The sequence below is a fragment of the Brienomyrus brachyistius genome, chromosome 5, assembly GCF_023856365.1.
Source record: "Brienomyrus brachyistius isolate T26 chromosome 5, BBRACH_0.4, whole genome shotgun sequence".
Classification (NCBI taxonomy): Eukaryota; Metazoa; Chordata; class Actinopteri; order Osteoglossiformes; family Mormyridae; genus Brienomyrus; species Brienomyrus brachyistius.
This window is the reverse complement of record NC_064537.1, coordinates 6,621,983-6,639,123: the sequence shown is the minus strand read 5'-3', so window position 1 is coordinate 6,639,123 and position 17,141 is coordinate 6,621,983. Positions and strand designations below refer to the sequence as shown.

The 17,141-nt window shown below is 40.1% G+C and overlaps 1 protein-coding gene across 14 annotated transcripts in view; it reads right to left on the bottom strand.

The window, feature by feature from the left end:
• The window catches only part of ighd (immunoglobulin heavy constant delta), a 93,608-nt gene that overhangs the window by 408 nt on the left and 76,059 nt on the right, over positions 1 to 17,141 (bottom strand). For 9 of the 14 annotated variants that reach the window (XM_049013542.1, XM_049013543.1, XM_049013544.1 and 6 more), the window contains 9 exons: positions 5,374 to 5,694; positions 4,777 to 5,067; positions 4,368 to 4,652; positions 3,725 to 4,042; positions 2,767 to 3,093; positions 2,365 to 2,649; positions 1,722 to 2,039; positions 1,034 to 1,360; positions 18 to 332 (listed from right to left, as the gene is read on the bottom strand). In XM_049013542.1, the coding sequence (XP_048869499.1) occupies positions 73 to 332; positions 1,034 to 1,360; positions 1,722 to 2,039; positions 2,365 to 2,649; positions 2,767 to 3,093; positions 3,725 to 4,042; positions 4,368 to 4,652; positions 4,777 to 5,067; positions 5,374 to 5,694 (2,732 nt within the window). In that variant the 3' untranslated portion in view covers positions 18 to 72. Of the gene's footprint in view, positions 1 to 14; positions 333 to 1,033; positions 1,361 to 1,721; positions 2,040 to 2,364; positions 2,650 to 2,766; positions 3,094 to 3,724; positions 4,043 to 4,367; positions 4,653 to 4,776; positions 5,068 to 5,373; positions 5,695 to 17,141 lie in introns of those variants that run through there. The other 5 variants (XM_049013550.1, XM_049013551.1, XM_049013553.1 and 2 more) reach the window with 4 other exon arrangements.

Below are 17,141 nucleotides of genomic sequence, written 5' to 3'. Positions count from 1 at the left end.
TACTTTCAATGTGTAAAACATTTGTGCAGGTGATTTATTAATCCAGACGGAAATGCAGGGAGTGTCTCCCTTTTATACTTTTGTAATAATATACAGAATGAGCTGATAGAGGGGTGGCTGCCTTAAATCTTTTCCCCTAAATTCTACCGGTGATCCTCTGGCTCCTACCTTTACAAAAGTGACGCAGATGCTGTAGATCACGGAGATGAGGAAGAGGATGATGAAGGTCAGTGCAGTGTTCCAGATTTCTATCAGATTATCCTCTTGCGCTGTATCATTTGCGATGTTAATATTTTCATCTTCTTCATTGATTACTTCGAGGGTGCTGAGGACTGTTGTATGGGGAGACATTGGCAAGGTTAGATTCATGCTTCTTCCAGCGAACACCGACTTTCTGCAGCACGTGACTCATTTTGGTGAATTCATCTTGCTACTGAATCCTTGGCTGCACAAAAAAAAACCATCCTTAATGGTTACATGCCATACTGACCTTTCATAATGTGTTTTATTGAAGTAACTGAAAGCATTATACCTTGAAATTATCTGTCACTCAACTAATGCTACTTACCAAATACAAGCCCGACTCTACCTTGAACAATATGCATGACTTATCAAAGTACTGCAAATCAATTATTCACTTATCTATCCATCCATCCCATCCATTTTCCAAACCGCTTATCCTACTGGGCCGCGGGGGGTCAGGAGCCTATCCCGGAAGCAATGGGCACGAGGCAGGGAACAACCCTGGATGGGGGGCCAGCCCATCGCAGGGCACACTCACACACCATTCACTCACACATGCACACCTACGGGCAATTTAGCAACTCCAATTAGCCTCAGCATGTTTTTGGACTGTGGGGAAACCGGAGTACCTGGAGGAAACCCCACGACAACACGGGGAGAACATGCAAACTCCACACATGTGACCCAGGCGGAGACTTGAATCCGGGTCCCAGAGGTGTGAGGCAACAGTGCTAACCACTGCACCACCATGCCGCCCCTTCACTTATCTAGTGCTCAACATTTCTTTTACCATTCTTGATGCTAGTAGTATGCCTGAGTGGCTCCTTAGACGACTCGTGTTTGACCACACAGGAGTACTGGCCATCATTCCTGTCTGACTGTGGGATCTGAAGCATGCTGTGCATTGAGTAGCCGCCATCATCTCCCCTGCCAGCAACCCCAAGAACTGGGCTGTTGTAGTAGTGGGATTGAGACAACTGCAGCCCATTCAACTCCCAGTACACGTCAATGTCGGCAGGGAAGAAGTCCAGTATCAGACAGAACAGGGTGGCGATGTGCTGTTTGTCAACTTGGCCTTTAGATGGTCTGATGATCTGAAGAGTGGGCTTTTTGGGATCTAGTGAGAAATACAAAAATCATTGGTTTTATCTCAGTGTTTTTTATTAATCAATTTATGTATTGCAGTTTGCTAGCGTGCTTTGAAAAATTTCAGTGAAATTTCTCAGCGTTGACTTCAGGCATCAACATAAATAGAAGATATCCTTGTTGTATTTATTTCCTATTCCTCAATTATTTTTTATTTTTTAGCATTTTTGAAAAGCATAAATTTTGCTTATGTCAGGATCTGTCCTTTCAGTGATTTCTAGCCCCGATCGATCCTTGTCCCACCTCCCTGCCTTGTTTTTGACCCCTTGTGGTCGGTTTTTCTCTAGTGTTAGTCAAATTCAGCTTGATGTCTCCTTGGTGTCTGACTGTACCTTTGCTTTGTTCGAGTTGCTTCTCCTGTGTGCTGGAGGAACAGGGGTGCCTGACTTGGCAGGAGATGCGGGGCTTTTTCTCCCAGTCCTGCCGCTCCACACTCAGCGTGCTACTGAGAGTTTGGGTGCCGTTGCTATTGTCTCGCTTTCTTGTCTCCCTAGTGTAGACTTTGTCATTCATTTTCCAGGTAATGGAAAAGGCCTCATCTTCGTAGGCCAGCACATGACAGAGGACCTGAAGGGCTCCAGAACCCAGCTTTTCTTTCAGTGAAGGTCCCACAATGGACACGGTGGCAGTCTGAGAAGATGGTGGGGTCACTGGGAGGACAGTAAAACAAAGAGCAATCAGGCAACTTCGATTAAACCAACACTGGCACAACTGATAATCAATGAATCAACATCAGTGTATTTCCTCATCGATGCATTGAGCTTCTGGGGCAGCAGATCGAGTAGTTATCTGCACGGTGGGAGAGTCAGTAAAAGCTGTAGTCAGTTAAAATACAGGAAGATGCTTAATAAGCTCAAATGTAGTTGCTCCGTTAGATATGTAATAGCATAAATGGTTCAAGGTATTACGTTCTTCAAGTTATGATAAAGCAATGTAATCAATATGCCAAAAGAATTTTATTTTGCAGTCAAATACCTGTGCATTTACTAATATTCTGATGAACAGCTGCCCCAGAAAGCTGGTCTTCCACCTGACAGGTGAAGATTTCCCATTTATTCCATTCCTCTTTCTGAACATTCATCTCACTGCTGACGGTCAGCTGTCCCTCATTTTGCATCGTCGTGACTCGAGGTACTTTGGCCACAGAAGATCCTTTTAGCCACTTGATCTGAGGGTTGAGTCCAGTGCCCAGGCACAGGAGAGTCCTGACCCTTGAATCTGGTTCTTTGGGAAGCAGGAAGAGCTTCACCGTATGCTCACCTGCAAGAAGGGTGATCAAATTTAGTGTATGGTAACTCTACCTTGGACAATATGCATGATTTATCAAAGTACTGCAAATTAATTATTCACTTATCTAGTGCTCAACATTTCTTTTACCATTCTTGATGCTAGTAGTATGCCTGAGTGGCTCCTTAGACGACTCGTGTTTGACCACACAGGAGTACTGGCCATCATTCCTGCCTGACTGTGGGATCTGCAGCATGCTGTGCATTGAGTAGCCGCCATCATCTCCCCTGCCAGCAACCCCAAGAACTGGGCTGTTGGAGTACTGGGATTGTGGCAGCTGGATCCCATTCAGTTCCCAGTACACGTCAATGTCGGCAGGGAAGAAGTCCAGTATCAGACAGAGCAGGGTGGCGATGTGCTGTTTGTCAACTTGGCCTTTAGATGGTCTGATGATCTGAAGAGTGGGCTTTTTGGGATCTAGTGAAAAATACAAAAATCATTGGTTTTATCTCAGTGTTTTTTATTACTCAGTTTATTTATTGCATGCAGTTTGCTAGCGTGCTTTGACAAAATTCAGCGAAATTTCTCAGCGTTGACTTCAGGCATCATCATAAATAGAAGATATCCTTGTTGTATTTATTTCCTATTCCTCAATTATTTATTATTTTTTAGCATTTTTGAAAAGCATAAATTTTTGCTTATGTCAGGATCTGTCCTTGCCATGTCTGTCATGTCCCTATTTGGCCAGCAGATGTCACTGGCCATCCTGTTCTTCACTATGTTCCTTGTGACTCGCAGCCCTAGTGTTTAGTTAATTAGTGAATGATTCTCACCCATCCTCCATCTACTATTCATTCCCTGTGTATATGTATATATATATATCCCTGCATCCTGTTACTCTGGAGGTCATTGTGTGTTTGTTTTCTGCATGTTGCTTGTAGGTGTTTTATACCCCTCTAAGTGTTCTGTGCTACTGTTTCCTTTCAGTGATTTCTAGCCCCGATCGATCCTTGTCCCACCTCCCTGCCTTGTTTTTGACCCCTTGTGGTCGGTTTTTCTCTAGTGTTAGTCAAATTTAGCTTGATGTCTCCTTGGTGTCTGACTGTACCTTTGCTTTGTTCGAGTTGCTTCTCCTGTGTGCTGGAGGAACAGCGGTGCCTGACTTGGCAGGAGATGCGGGGCTTTTTCTCCCAGTCCTGCCGCTCCACACTCAGCGTGCTACTGAGAGTTTGGGTGCCATTGCTATTGTCTCGCTTTCTTGTCTCCCTAGTGTAGACTTTGTCATTCATTTTCCAGGTAATGGAAAAGGCCTCATCTTCGTAGGCCAGCACATGACAGAGGACCTGAAGGGCTCCAGAACCCAGCTTTTCTTTCAGTGAAGGTCCCACAATGGACACGGTGGCAGTCTGAGAAGATGGTGGGGTCACTGGGAGGACAGTAAAACAAAGAGCAATCAGGCAACTTCGATTAAACCAACACTGGCACAACTGATAATCAATGAATCAACATCAGTGTATTTCCTCATTGATGCATTGAGCTTCTGGGGCAGCAGATCGAGTAGTTATCTGCATGGTGGGAGAGTCAGTAAAAGCTGTAGTAAGTTAAAATACAGGACGATGCTTAATAAGATGAAATGTAGTTGCTCCGTTAGATATGTAATAGTATAAATGGTTCAAGGTATTACGTTCTTCAAGTTATGATAAAGCAATGTAATCAATATGCCAAAAGAATTTTATTTTGCAGTCAAATACCTGTGCATTTACTAATATTCTGATGAACAGCTGCCCCAGAAAGCTGGTCTTCCACCTGACAGGTGAAGATTTCCCATTTATTCCATTCCTCTTTCTGAACATTCATCTCACTGCTGACGGTCAGCTGTCCCTCATTTTGCATCGTCGTGACTCGAGGTACTTTAGCCACAGAAGATCCTTTTAGCCACTTGATCTGAGGGTTGAGCCCAGTGCCCAGGCACAGGAGAGTCCTGACCCTTGAATCTGGTTCTTTGGGAAGCAGGAAGAGCTTCACTGTAGGCTCAGCTGGAAGAGAAGAACACAATAATGAATTGTGTATGTTGCTTGTTTTATTTTCAAATTCAATTTTGATTCACCCTTCATTTTGCCTGCAGTGCAAGCATACGTTTATGATGGAATGATGACTTACTTGAATGAGGTATGTTTATAGTCTTCTCTAAGGAACTGTAACATTGATGTTTGACTTTGCAAGTAATCTTTACACTTTTCTTCCATTTTTCACTGGGATAAGAAAGGTTGCAGGTGATTTTTTTAGGTTCACTGCCAGCCGGAACCTTCGCAGTAGATTTCAAAGCATCATCCACAAGTAATGATAACGTGGTACCGTAAGGTCCAACAGCGGTACAGTCAGCGGCTATGTGTGTTTGATTTTGTCTCTCTAGAGTGAGTTTCTCCAAATACATGGAAGAACTGGGATAAGCTGAAACATGAGAGAAACTGAAATCAACCCATTTAATTAGCATTAATCATCCCTATCTCGTCCCCGCATGGACCAAAAACCATCCCCACCTCGTCCCCACATGGATCAAAACCATCCGCATCTTGTCCCCACATTCACCAAAACCCATCCCCACCTCATCCCCGCATGCACCAAAAACCATCATCACCTCGTCCCTGCATGCACCAAAAACCATCCCAACCTACCATTACCACGAATATTCGCAGTATTGCCACTTTCCCATTCCTCTAGCATGATCCCCATAAGCCTGGAGTGACTGGCACTCACCGGAGCAAAAGCTAATTTTTCTGGAATTGTTTAATGACTTGTCATTAGCCTTGCATTGGTAGCTGATGCCGCTGCTCCACTTCTCCATTTCCAGCGACACGAGGCTGATCAATGTTGTGCCTTTTTCATTTCCATTTTTTGGCACCATGAATTCATGATCACTAGGAACATTCTCACTGGTGGTGCCGGTGATCACCTCCCATTTCACGTTGATTTTGTTTGGTCGGATCCCATTCAAGACACAGAGCAAATTCACCGTTTCCGCATCTTCTGTCCATGGCGAGACGTACAGTGTCATGTTTGGGTACAATGGCTTCTCTTCTAAAAGGATGAAAACATGAATCAGACTTTTAAGGGAACCACGGATCTGTGTTGTATTTCATCTAAGCATATATGCATTTTGAGAGATTACAGAATAGCTTGCTCAGTGCAGGAATTAGGTCGGAAATCAATAACATTAAAAAAAAACCACGGCCTTATGATTTGACTAATTACAATGGAATTTATATAATACGACGCGTGAAGCAGTATTTGTGCCTCGGCACTCACCTCCTGAAAGTTAAATTCTGTTTAAGAAAAATATTAACGAGGATAATAGGCCTGGCGAGTGCAGCAAGACTATAGGTCTTCATGATCCACTAGAGGGCAGCATTGACCTGCCATAACACAAAAGCTGTACTGGCCAAATCAGCTCAAAACAGGCAGAGTGACAGGAGAGAATATGCAAAGGCGGTGAGCAGGTCTCCCTAAATTATACTTCGCCTGTGAGTGATGTGCAAGAATGCGTGATGTAATAATTATATATAATTATACACACACAAGCACATGGAATGTGTGTGTCGTATGTGTGCGTGTATAATGTTTTTGTTTCTCTATCTAGCTCTATTTGTACTATTCTGTACGATGTATGATTACATACATCACACTAAATACACTGAACTGTATTAAAAAATAAAAATTTAAATCCCATGGTGGGCAGACCGATCCCACCATTGGACCCTTAACCCCAGTTGCCCCAGGCACTGGCTGACCCAGCTGTCCTGAAGGAGCTTCCACCTATATGCTGAGCTCTCATTGGCTGCTTTTCCTTCACTCTCTGGTCAGACTCCCCCGAAACCATTTCTACTGGGTTTAGCTCAGGTGACCAGGTCATGTGATGCGACACCATCACTCTCCTCTGTGGGTGGTTTGATGTGTCCAAACTTTTGGCTGGTATTGTATATATACTTTTTGGAGAATTATTTTTTATTTTTAATCATAATTAATTTGCATATCTACTAATTTTAAATCGTGTTTTTTTTCTGAGCAAATATGCATTATATACATTTCCTACCAAGATAAATAACCTCTATACGTTTTTTTCAGCACTTCATAAATTTTTGGGATAGATACATCTATAGATAGATAGATAGATAGATAGACAGTGACAAATGGAAATTAATCCATAGTGTTGGCCAATGAGTTACATTAAACGTAACATAATTGATTTATGTATTACAAATATAATGTAATTTCATTAATTTATCTATTATATTCATGTACTTTTTGGTACATGAATATTTGACAAGAATTTATTCTAAAACATAATATCTAGTACAGTACAAAAGGCTGGGGCAAAGAAAATTGAATCGTGTTGGTATAAAATTATAATATGTGTGTAAAAGTGTCTTAGCCAATTCAAAACGTCCCCTGAAATCACTCCAGTATTTGACGTAACCGTGCGATATACCGATGTGTTTGGTGACTGGATCACTAGCATATCATGTTCGGCTAATCAATACCTAATCCAGTTTTATAATTATATTATGTATGTAATTAAATGAGCTGGTAGTGGAATGGCTTTAGTGTGCCGGTGGAGAGTTTTCATAATTAAAGTGGTGTTTTTCTAGCTGTCCAACAAGATACGAGTCATCTTTTGGAGAACAGAAGAATTATTATATATTATTATTATTTATTTTATATATATATATATGTGTGTGTGTGTGTGTGTGTGTGTGTGTGTGTGTGTGTGTGTGTGTGTATTACCATTCATTTGCATATATTCAAATGTTACATTGTTTTTAGTTAATATACACTTACTACCCAAATGAATAACTTTAAATATTTTTGATAGTATTATATAAGATATATATTTACTTTAATATATTTCATTTTTTTATATTATATTTAATTAAATATCCATCCATCCATTTTCTATATCTGCTTCTAATATAACTGCTTGTCCTAGACAAGGACGCTGGACTTTATTTCATATTTTACATAAATGTTTCATGTGTTTCCGTCTGCACACAAATTATTTTGTACTCAGGTTTATAAATTCAAGACAATCCTTAAATACCAGCAAGTCATGTGTGACAGTTAATGTTAAATTGACAAAAATATACATATTATTATTTATCCGTTATTATTTTACCAACAGCTGCATTGGTATAACCTGCAGATACCTCAAATAATCCTTCTTTTTAGCCTCTATAGGCCTTGTCGCATTTGTCAGTGATCGCGCACAACTGGGACGCTTCAGAGCTTTTCTCAGTTGTTCTCTCTCTTTCGTTTCTCATGTCTCATCTCACTGTCCTGGGAGCAGCACTTTCAGTAACATCAGTTAAAAAAAGATGCACATTTCTTCAGTTGATGCTTCACTAGTCTTGCCTGGTCTAGCAATCTAATGGTGCATATAATGGTTTACATGTATTATATATACACACACATTATAGGTAGAGCACTGCATACACGTTTGCATTTATAGTTTTTCTTCTTTTACGTAATATTTTGCAGTAGAATTCATTGCTTTAATAACACGCACTGTCCTTCCTGGATCAAAAAAAATGCACAAATTGCTCATAAGAATGTATTGCAAATACATCAGGTAAAGCAAGAAATTTAATGTCTTTCTTTACTCTTTATAAAACACTGTTGCTTTTTATATGCTGCATGGCACTGCAAAAACAAACTGAAATTAACTGAAATGAGAGTGGAGAATGGAACCAGTAAATGCACAGGACTGGAGTTCCTTACATACTTTTATTAATAAAAAACTTAATTTTGTGAAATATGGAAATTAAAATTTTATATAACACATACTATATATAACAGGGCATCTTATTTCTGCAATTATATAGTTTGCTTTATTTTAATTATAATATTGTTAGTGTAACTATTTTCTATATTTTATTTATTTACATATCACATAAAACCTCACATATGTATTACGTATCTTGTAACCAGGGGTACACGGTGTATTTTATATCCTTTCGATTACTCAAAAGTCCAACGACAGAATCCTGCACACATTTCAAGTTAAATACTTCCTATCTGTATTGATTAAAACATCTACTGACCAGTTATTTGTGTACTGAATGGATGTTTTGGTTTTTAAGTCTTGTCCTTTGAGTAAATTAGCCCAGTGCTTCCAAATTTACAATTAAATGATACAGCGTTACACATACATTCGTAATGCAAATGATCTACACCAGTTCCAAGAAGTGAAATTGGAAGTTGGGGGACTGTTTGTTGGCTGCCAGGTGCGCATAGCAAATTTAATGCAAAGCATTCAGTTAAAATCACGCTTTGGTGAGCACAGAATGCAGAGGAGGGAAGAATTAAGTAACACGAAAAAAAGATTCCGAAACTGAAGAGGCAGAAGCGAAACATACAGCCCGCACACAGCTGCACATAAGCGGCTCTTGGCTTTTCTCCCAGGGGGCACAAGGCGGGGGAGCTCAACCAGTCATCCATCCAAATAAATACATTTTAAAAAATAGTAGATATATTCACAATAAATTATTATTATTACACATTGGTACGAGTAACGCAAGCCACGTTTACAAGTATAACTTTGCAGTATAGTTGAATCTTATTGAATTTAATACGTTCAAAAAGTCGGGGACGTAATTGCAGCCCGGGTGAAATCGGCTTCGAAACGGATGCTTCAAACATCTGAAAAAATATCACATATTTCTTTTTTGTTTGGGTCCACCTTTGTTTTTGTTTTGTTTAGTTTTTGTTAATAAAAACGAACTTTTAATAATGGTTGCTAATAAAAACTCCTAATAAAAATATGTCTGAGGTTACCGGCATTCTGTTTTATACAAGACAAATGAAACCACGGCTTATAAATTGCATGCATTTTAAATAGGGGAACGTTAGTAAAAATTTCATAGACAGAGCAGGAAATTGTACATTTAAAGGTTTGAAATAATTTGCACAAATCAAAGATATGCACAAGTTCAGGATTAGAAATCAAAAATTTTATTTGGTTACTGTAACAAACATATACAAATCACAACACAATTATTTTATACTGAACATTTAATAGTTTTTATTACAATGCTGTATGAAAATAATGCACAAAAATGAAGGCATGCAAAACGGTGCAAAATGATATACTAGTGCAAGTATTTTTAGTTTTAACAGGACAGATGATGAGGAAAATATGACAGACACTTTACTTTTAGAAAAACACAGACATATTTAAAAAAGCAAAACGAATCTCACAGCAAAGCTCATTTGCATTTGGTATCAGTTCTTCTGAACGTCATTTCATCTGAAATTAAAGAGTATAATTAAAGAAAACAAGAATATGTTTATGCTTTATTTATAGATATAAAAGAACAAAACAGTTTAACATGCCTGCTGTCACACTTTTTATAAAGAATTAAAAATTTGAATTTACGCAAAGTTTTACTTTATGCACAATTAATATATAATGAGAACATTGTTGTCTGATTTCAAGTATTTAAACTTATATCTTAAAACTCTGTACCCTAATCATGTAAAGCCAAGATTTGTGTTAGGAAACACTAGACCAGCGATGTAGCATCTATGCAGTCACACTGGAATTAAATGTACACTACTGGCAAAAATTGTGGAAACGCAATTGCAGAAATTGCAGAAATTTATAGAACAATCGCTTCAATGACTTCATTAATCATCCAACGTGTGATATTTGTAAAATCATATAATGGACAATTAAGTAAGTAACTGGAGCAACATTTGAATAAAGTTCTCTAAGAATTGGACGTTTCCACATTTTTGGCCTGTAGAGCAGCTACAGTAGCTTTCAAAAGACCAAGTAAAGCTGATTTTATGCTTGTAATATATAGCTAGAGCACATTATTGGTGAGAAAAGTTGTTTTTGTTGCTTGTTACTTTAATTACTATATTCATATATAGTACATATTGGGGGGAAAAAATCAATAGTCATTTCTTAACATAAACCTGAATGTTATTTAAAGGAACAATACAACATTGGAAGACCATGTCAGGTGAATGAGAGTTTGGTTTGTCCTAAGAAAAGAGACAGTGTGATACATTTGCTCATGAACGTGTGTGTGCCTAATGGAAGAACCTATCATGGCTGCCCCGCATGCGACGGCTGTTACCTTGGTAAGAGTGGCTCCAATGCTGTAGAAAAGAGTGATGAGAAAGAGGAGGATGAAGGTGAAGATGGTGTTTCCTGCATTGTCGCACTCGCCTTCGATGACATCCCAGCCAGGGTCTAGCCAGATATACGGGTATTTGTCTGCAAGAAACCAAGCGTAAAAATCACCCAAACAGCTGTGGAAATGAAAACATTTCAGCTTTGAATTATCCATCCATCAATCAGCCACTTATGTGGTACAGTGTCACAAGGTCAGGCACAATCAGTGAAGCTCTGATTACTTTTAACAAGCTCCCTTCCTTACCTGTTTTAGTGCTAAAGGTAGAATGAAGCGCAGTTTGTTTCCAGGTACGACAGTCTCCATGCATGCACACACACACACAATCACCCAACTGTCTATGCTGTACAAGTTCTCAATCAACACAATATATACACTAGAAGTAGGAGGAATACTACAAAATATCTTAAATGTACCGCTATTCTAGATTAAGTGATAGATTCCCAACCCCTTATTAATAATAATAATAACTGATACTTTATTGATCCCTGTGGGGAAATTGTCTTTACGCCTCCCTCAACTTGCTCCTTTTTTTGTAGAGTAAGTTGTCTGTGAAGGGCAGCCACCTGTTGGGGCCCTCAGGGAGCTGGGGGTTAAGGGCCTCGCTCAGGGACCCACAGATGTGCTGAGGCTGGGTTGCCACTTGCTGCCCCCCTTATTACTCCATCCATCCATTTTCCAAACCGCTTATCCTACTGGGTCGCGGGGGGTCCGGAGCCTATCCTGGAAGCAATGGGCACGAGGCAGGGAACAACCCAGGATGGGGGGCCAGCCCATCGCAGGGCACACTCACACACCATTCACTCACACATGCACACCTACGGGCAATTTAGCAAGTCCAATTAGCCTCAGCATGTTTTTGGACTGTGGGGGGAAACCGGAGACCCGGAGGAAACCCCACGACAACATGGGGAGAACATGCAAACTCCGCACACATGTGATCCAGGCGGAGACTCGAACCCGGGTCCCAGAGGTGTGAGGCAACAGTGCCAACCACTGCACCACCATGCCGCCCCTCCCCTCCCTGAAGGTCTTAAATGCACTAACAGGCCGTAGTTCGGGAAAAGTGAAACCGCAAACACCTGCATGTTTGAAATACCGAGGTCAGGGCCCTTCCTAAGTTTGCCCTGCAACTGATCGTGGTTATTGGAGTTGCAGAAAAATTCTGAGGACTTGACTTTGGTGTCCTCAGTGGTACGTACCGGCATGACCACAAAGGACTTGATTAATTCATCACGAAAAAAAGTGGCATGAAGCACAGTGGTGCCGGGTAAAGGCTTATGACCAGAAGTTTGAAGTTTAAATGACAAAATAAAAATGTTCAATAAGAAATGAGACATAGGCTCAGTTTCTCAATAATGGCCACTCTAGGCGGGAGAGCTTCTTAAGTGCGGTTTTAATAGGCGCCGGGACACCTGATTGGTTGTCATCTAACCATAAATGTGATTTTTTCCTTCTGGGAGCACAAGCTTGTCTGCCCAGATTGTAGTATCTCCAGTTTACCTTTATTTGTTCTATAAAACACCAATATGTGTACATGTCATTTATATTAGGACGAACAGTGGCACAATAGCCAAATGAAAAGATGGGTTACAGTCTAAACATAAGAGAATGTCCTAAGTGCCTCAGTATTGACTATTAAGGACTATTACAGAGTGCATTTTGGGGGAGAATATATAAGACCTCCATGTAAATGACCCTGCAGCATCAACTCTTATCTTAGCATCGGAATTTGGGGGAAGGCGTCCACCCCAATATGGACAGAACCCCCCCCCCATTAATAAATGAATACATAACAGTGCGTTCCTTATCCGCACATTACTGAGGCCCATTCGCTATTATTATTATTATTATTATTATTATTATTATTATTATTATTATTATTATTATTATTATTATTATTATTATTATTATTATTAGCAGCTGAGGGGGCAGCGTGTGGCTCAGTGGGCTAAGCCTGTGTGCCTGTAATCAGAAGGATGCAGGTTCAAACCCAGCCTCAGCCTGTGGGTCCTTGAGCAAGGGCCCTTAACCCCCAGCTCCCTGGGCGCCGCTACGGGTGGCAGCCCTTCGCAGACAGTGGGAGGCGTAAAAGACAATTTCCCTACGGGGATCAATATAAAGTGTCAATTATCAATTATTATCAATTATCGCTGTGCATTCAGACCACAAGGGGCGAAACCTAATGATGATTGTAGTCGTGTATCATACAAAATATGATGCATATGGATGTTATTTTTTAGTTAAGTCACCTGTGGTTATGAAACTATACCAGTAACAATGTTAGTCTTCTTTTAAATGAGCAGTATGAGCCAACAGCCATGAGAGACAGCTAAGAGAGGCTCTGAGCAGCCTTTCGAAAGAATATCCTACGGAAGATATATTTCACGAAGAACGTTTCGTGAAACAGGGTGGAGCGTTAAGACACAACTTAAGGTAGAACTTATGAATGACGTAGCGTTAAGATGGTTTTGAGAAACCAGGTGCCGTTTTGTCAAAATGCCGCAGTAAATCGACAAGAGCCGATTGTACTCCGAAATGGATGTTCAGTAAAGATTGCTATATGATCGCTCATTTGTATAGTCAGCCAGCAGTGTTTTACTTTGTGCTGGTTGATTTTCGGTGTCAAAAACAATTTGGCGTTAATGCTAGCATTTCTTAATGATATATAATCATGCCACATCGGCGATGTGCATTAATGATTACGTGTTCAGGTGACTCTGACCTACTGAGACAATTTCAGTGACCATCTTGGCTTGCTACTGATGAACCCAGGATGTCCTAAAGCATTAATACTATAATTTGCACTGTCAAGTTGATGGACATTCTATATGACGACTTGGACAATGGGACTTGGACTCGGGACTTGGACAATGGGACTTGGACAATGAACCACAGTTAACATGACACACAGGCACATGCTGGGCTTATACCGTCTTAAAAGATAACACAGAAAGACCATGTGGATACTAATGTGTTACTGACTGTTCTACCTGCTGTTGCAGGTAGAGGACAATATGTGCTTGGACCTATAAACCAGAGGCAATAAAGCTGAATGACAATAACTATAATTTTAGGTACCATTTCACAATAGGACTCCCTTTTGCCACTTGTAAATGGTAGTAAGTCATTCATAAAAAGAAAACTGTGTTATAAGTTGGTATAAAATCATCCATTAATAATTTACAAAGTGTTACAACCTAATTAATAAGCAGATTATAAACCATTCATAAGCCCTTTATATGGGTAGCCTTGGTGTAAAATGGCCACTAATTTTAATTAAGCCCTCTTGCGCTGTTGCCAAATGCTTTTTTTTTCCCTAAAACTGCAAATCTAAATGTATTTTGCCCTTGTTTGTACTACAGCTTCTCCACATACTTGGAAAAGCTGCTGCAGGACTAGTTTAAGTACCATATTGGACTAGCTACTGTGCACAGAATGTATAGACATGAGGGTTTATTTACTGATTTTTTTATTGCCATTTTTCATTTTGCATTTTCATGTTAAAAAAACAAACATCAGACAGGTCGACAGACAGACATGTGAATTCGTTCTACACCACAGTTACAGAGGCACCACAAAAAGACAACGAAACACAAAACAATAGTTAGGCAGCCTTGCAGGTTTGAGGAATGGACAGGCTTAGGTTGATATTAGAGGGTTTCTTTGTGAGGCTGTCAATTGCTCTGACTATAGCTTTGACTTGCTTGCTGTTAGTTTCATGGTGGACTGCACAGCTAAAGCTCTTGCCTTCAGCCCAATCATCCTTTCCTATTGTCAGCTGGCTGTAGACTGAGTAGGTGTCGCCTGTCTGAATCAAACTAGTTGTCTTGAACTGACTCCTATCCATGGGTTCATCGTTGACAAGCCAAGAGATCAGCACTTCCTTGGGGTAGAACTCTTTGGCATAGCAAGTCAGGGTCACCTGCTCGGCCTGCTCCGCTGGCCCCAGAATAAAGACGGAGGGGGCCTGGGCCGATCGTCCTGAAAATCGACATGATTATGTTTAACACTTATTTAAATCCAATACTAAGAAAAAAGGCACGTATATAAAATAAAATTGATTTCCGCACTGCCCTCCTGCTTAATGAAATTAATAATGTGAGCGATAACTATGTAATTAATTATGTTACAAAGTCATAGTCGAAATTCCACTCTGGGTCTTCGGGTGTAATTCTAAATTCCGCTAAAGGTTCATAACGATTTTCTTACTTTAATAAACGGTATAACTTAAATGAATTGCTTGCCAGAGTAATGTAACAAGCAATATGTGAAGACAACAGATAAATGAGACCTCACCCAGTTACGTTATGCCACAATAGACAAAAGCAGTTTGATTAAAACCGGCCCAATTAGAAGCTACTAGCCGTCATACTACAAAGTGAAGTTGAAACTGAAATATTGTTCAAAACCTTGAAATGCTTATTCTATTATTATGGCTAATATGGTTAATAATAATACCATAACTACTACTATTATCATTACTAATATTAGATATATATATATATATATATATATATATATATATATATAAAAAACTGAATATTAGTTTTTTTCGGCACATTAGTAAACCATGCTGATCTTATAGATGTAAATAAAAATTACCAGATGAAACAGCATATCATTGCAAAAATATAACATTTATACTTGTGAAATCCGTGATAACGCCCAGCACTCAATCTGTTACTACAAGTCATCATAATAAAGCACAGTTTCAATTTAACAACTTGCGATGAATAATCGGTCTTACCGTTTTCTCTTTGGTATGTCACTTTCTTTGGCAAAGGCAAGTCGCTGTGTGGTACGATGCACATAAATTCGGTGCCATTGCTCCACTCCTCGTAGCTGATGGAAAGCCAGGAGACTTTTGAATTCCCGTCCTCATCACCCTTCCCTGACACGAGTTTGTGGCCATCTGCATACTGCCAGGAAATGTCTCCTAAATTGTCCAAGTCGCCGGTGACTTTACAGCCAAGTAAGATTCTTTCTTCGAGGAAAAATTTCTCGGGTGATGGAGGAATAATTTTTACAACGATGGGATCCTCTATGCAATCTACAGGATAATGCAGTGAAGAGTAGCACAGTTAGGGTGAACACTGGTTGGTTCAACAGATCTGTGAAGGACATACATTATACACAAAATGTATTTTTAAACGTATGAATAAATCCTTTTTCTCCTCACTGCAAAGGTCAAACAAGGTCGACCTTGTGCTTCACTAATGCAGTAGCATCTATGAAATACAGAAAAAGTCTAATGACTTAATGCACTTCCAATGCAAGACACTTAGAACGAAAACGTACCAGGTGGGCGAAATGCGACAGACTCCTGCACCTGTGAGCCAGGCTTGCGCTCAAAAACACACGTCACACGTGCCTCTTCGCTCTTCCACTGCTTCTCGTTAAGTGATAAGAAGCTGGACGCGCTGAACAGTGAGCCGCCATTGTCCTTAACCTCAGGTAAGCTAGTGACATTCTCAGTTACTTCCTTTTCCCCCAAGAACCACTTCAACTTGTGCGTCCTGGGAGAAAAGCCTTTGGCTAGGCAAGCGAAGCTGGCGGACTTCTTTTCATTAAGCTCCTCTTGAGATGGAGTCATTACGTACAGAGTGGGATTCACAGTTTTTACAACTGAAAAGGAATGCAGAGACACACACACATAGGGATGTATGCAGAAGCGTAAATATAGATGACAAGAAAGAGCACAATGGAGAGAGGAGATGACCTGGGGCAAGCTGCAGGATGCACTTTAGTTTATATTAACCAGTATATGGCACCAAAATATTACTATCAGTTTTTGTAATGGTTAAAATGTTTGAAGCACCCGTTTCATATTACAAACCTGTGAAATGTGGCCAGGACTGAGTCATTGCCAGACTCCAATATATTATCACACCTAACTTATGGTTATGATTTCAATAACAACCAAAGAGCAACAAAACCAGAGTAATTAATCTATAAACACTATTTCTCTATTTTATTATATCCGCAAATGAACTCGCTGCATTCCCTTTGTTTATGAATGATGCAACAAAAACTAACAGAACCCCCCCCCCCCCCCCTTCCAAACACAGAGTTTAATGGAAGCAAATGATTGGCCACCCCTTGACATACATTTTCACAGAAGCTCATGATTGGCCAACACCTAACTTTCAGTTCGATGAAAGCATATGATTGGCTACCCATGTCTAACACCTTAATTGCAGCATTGTGGCGCCAACAAAAATTCTATGCCGAGATAAAACACAGAGGGTCCTGGGAGTAACAACTGTGGTGAAAGCATGTGGATTGAACCGGCTCCTTTAATACTGCAAAACTGCTACAAACTAGAGA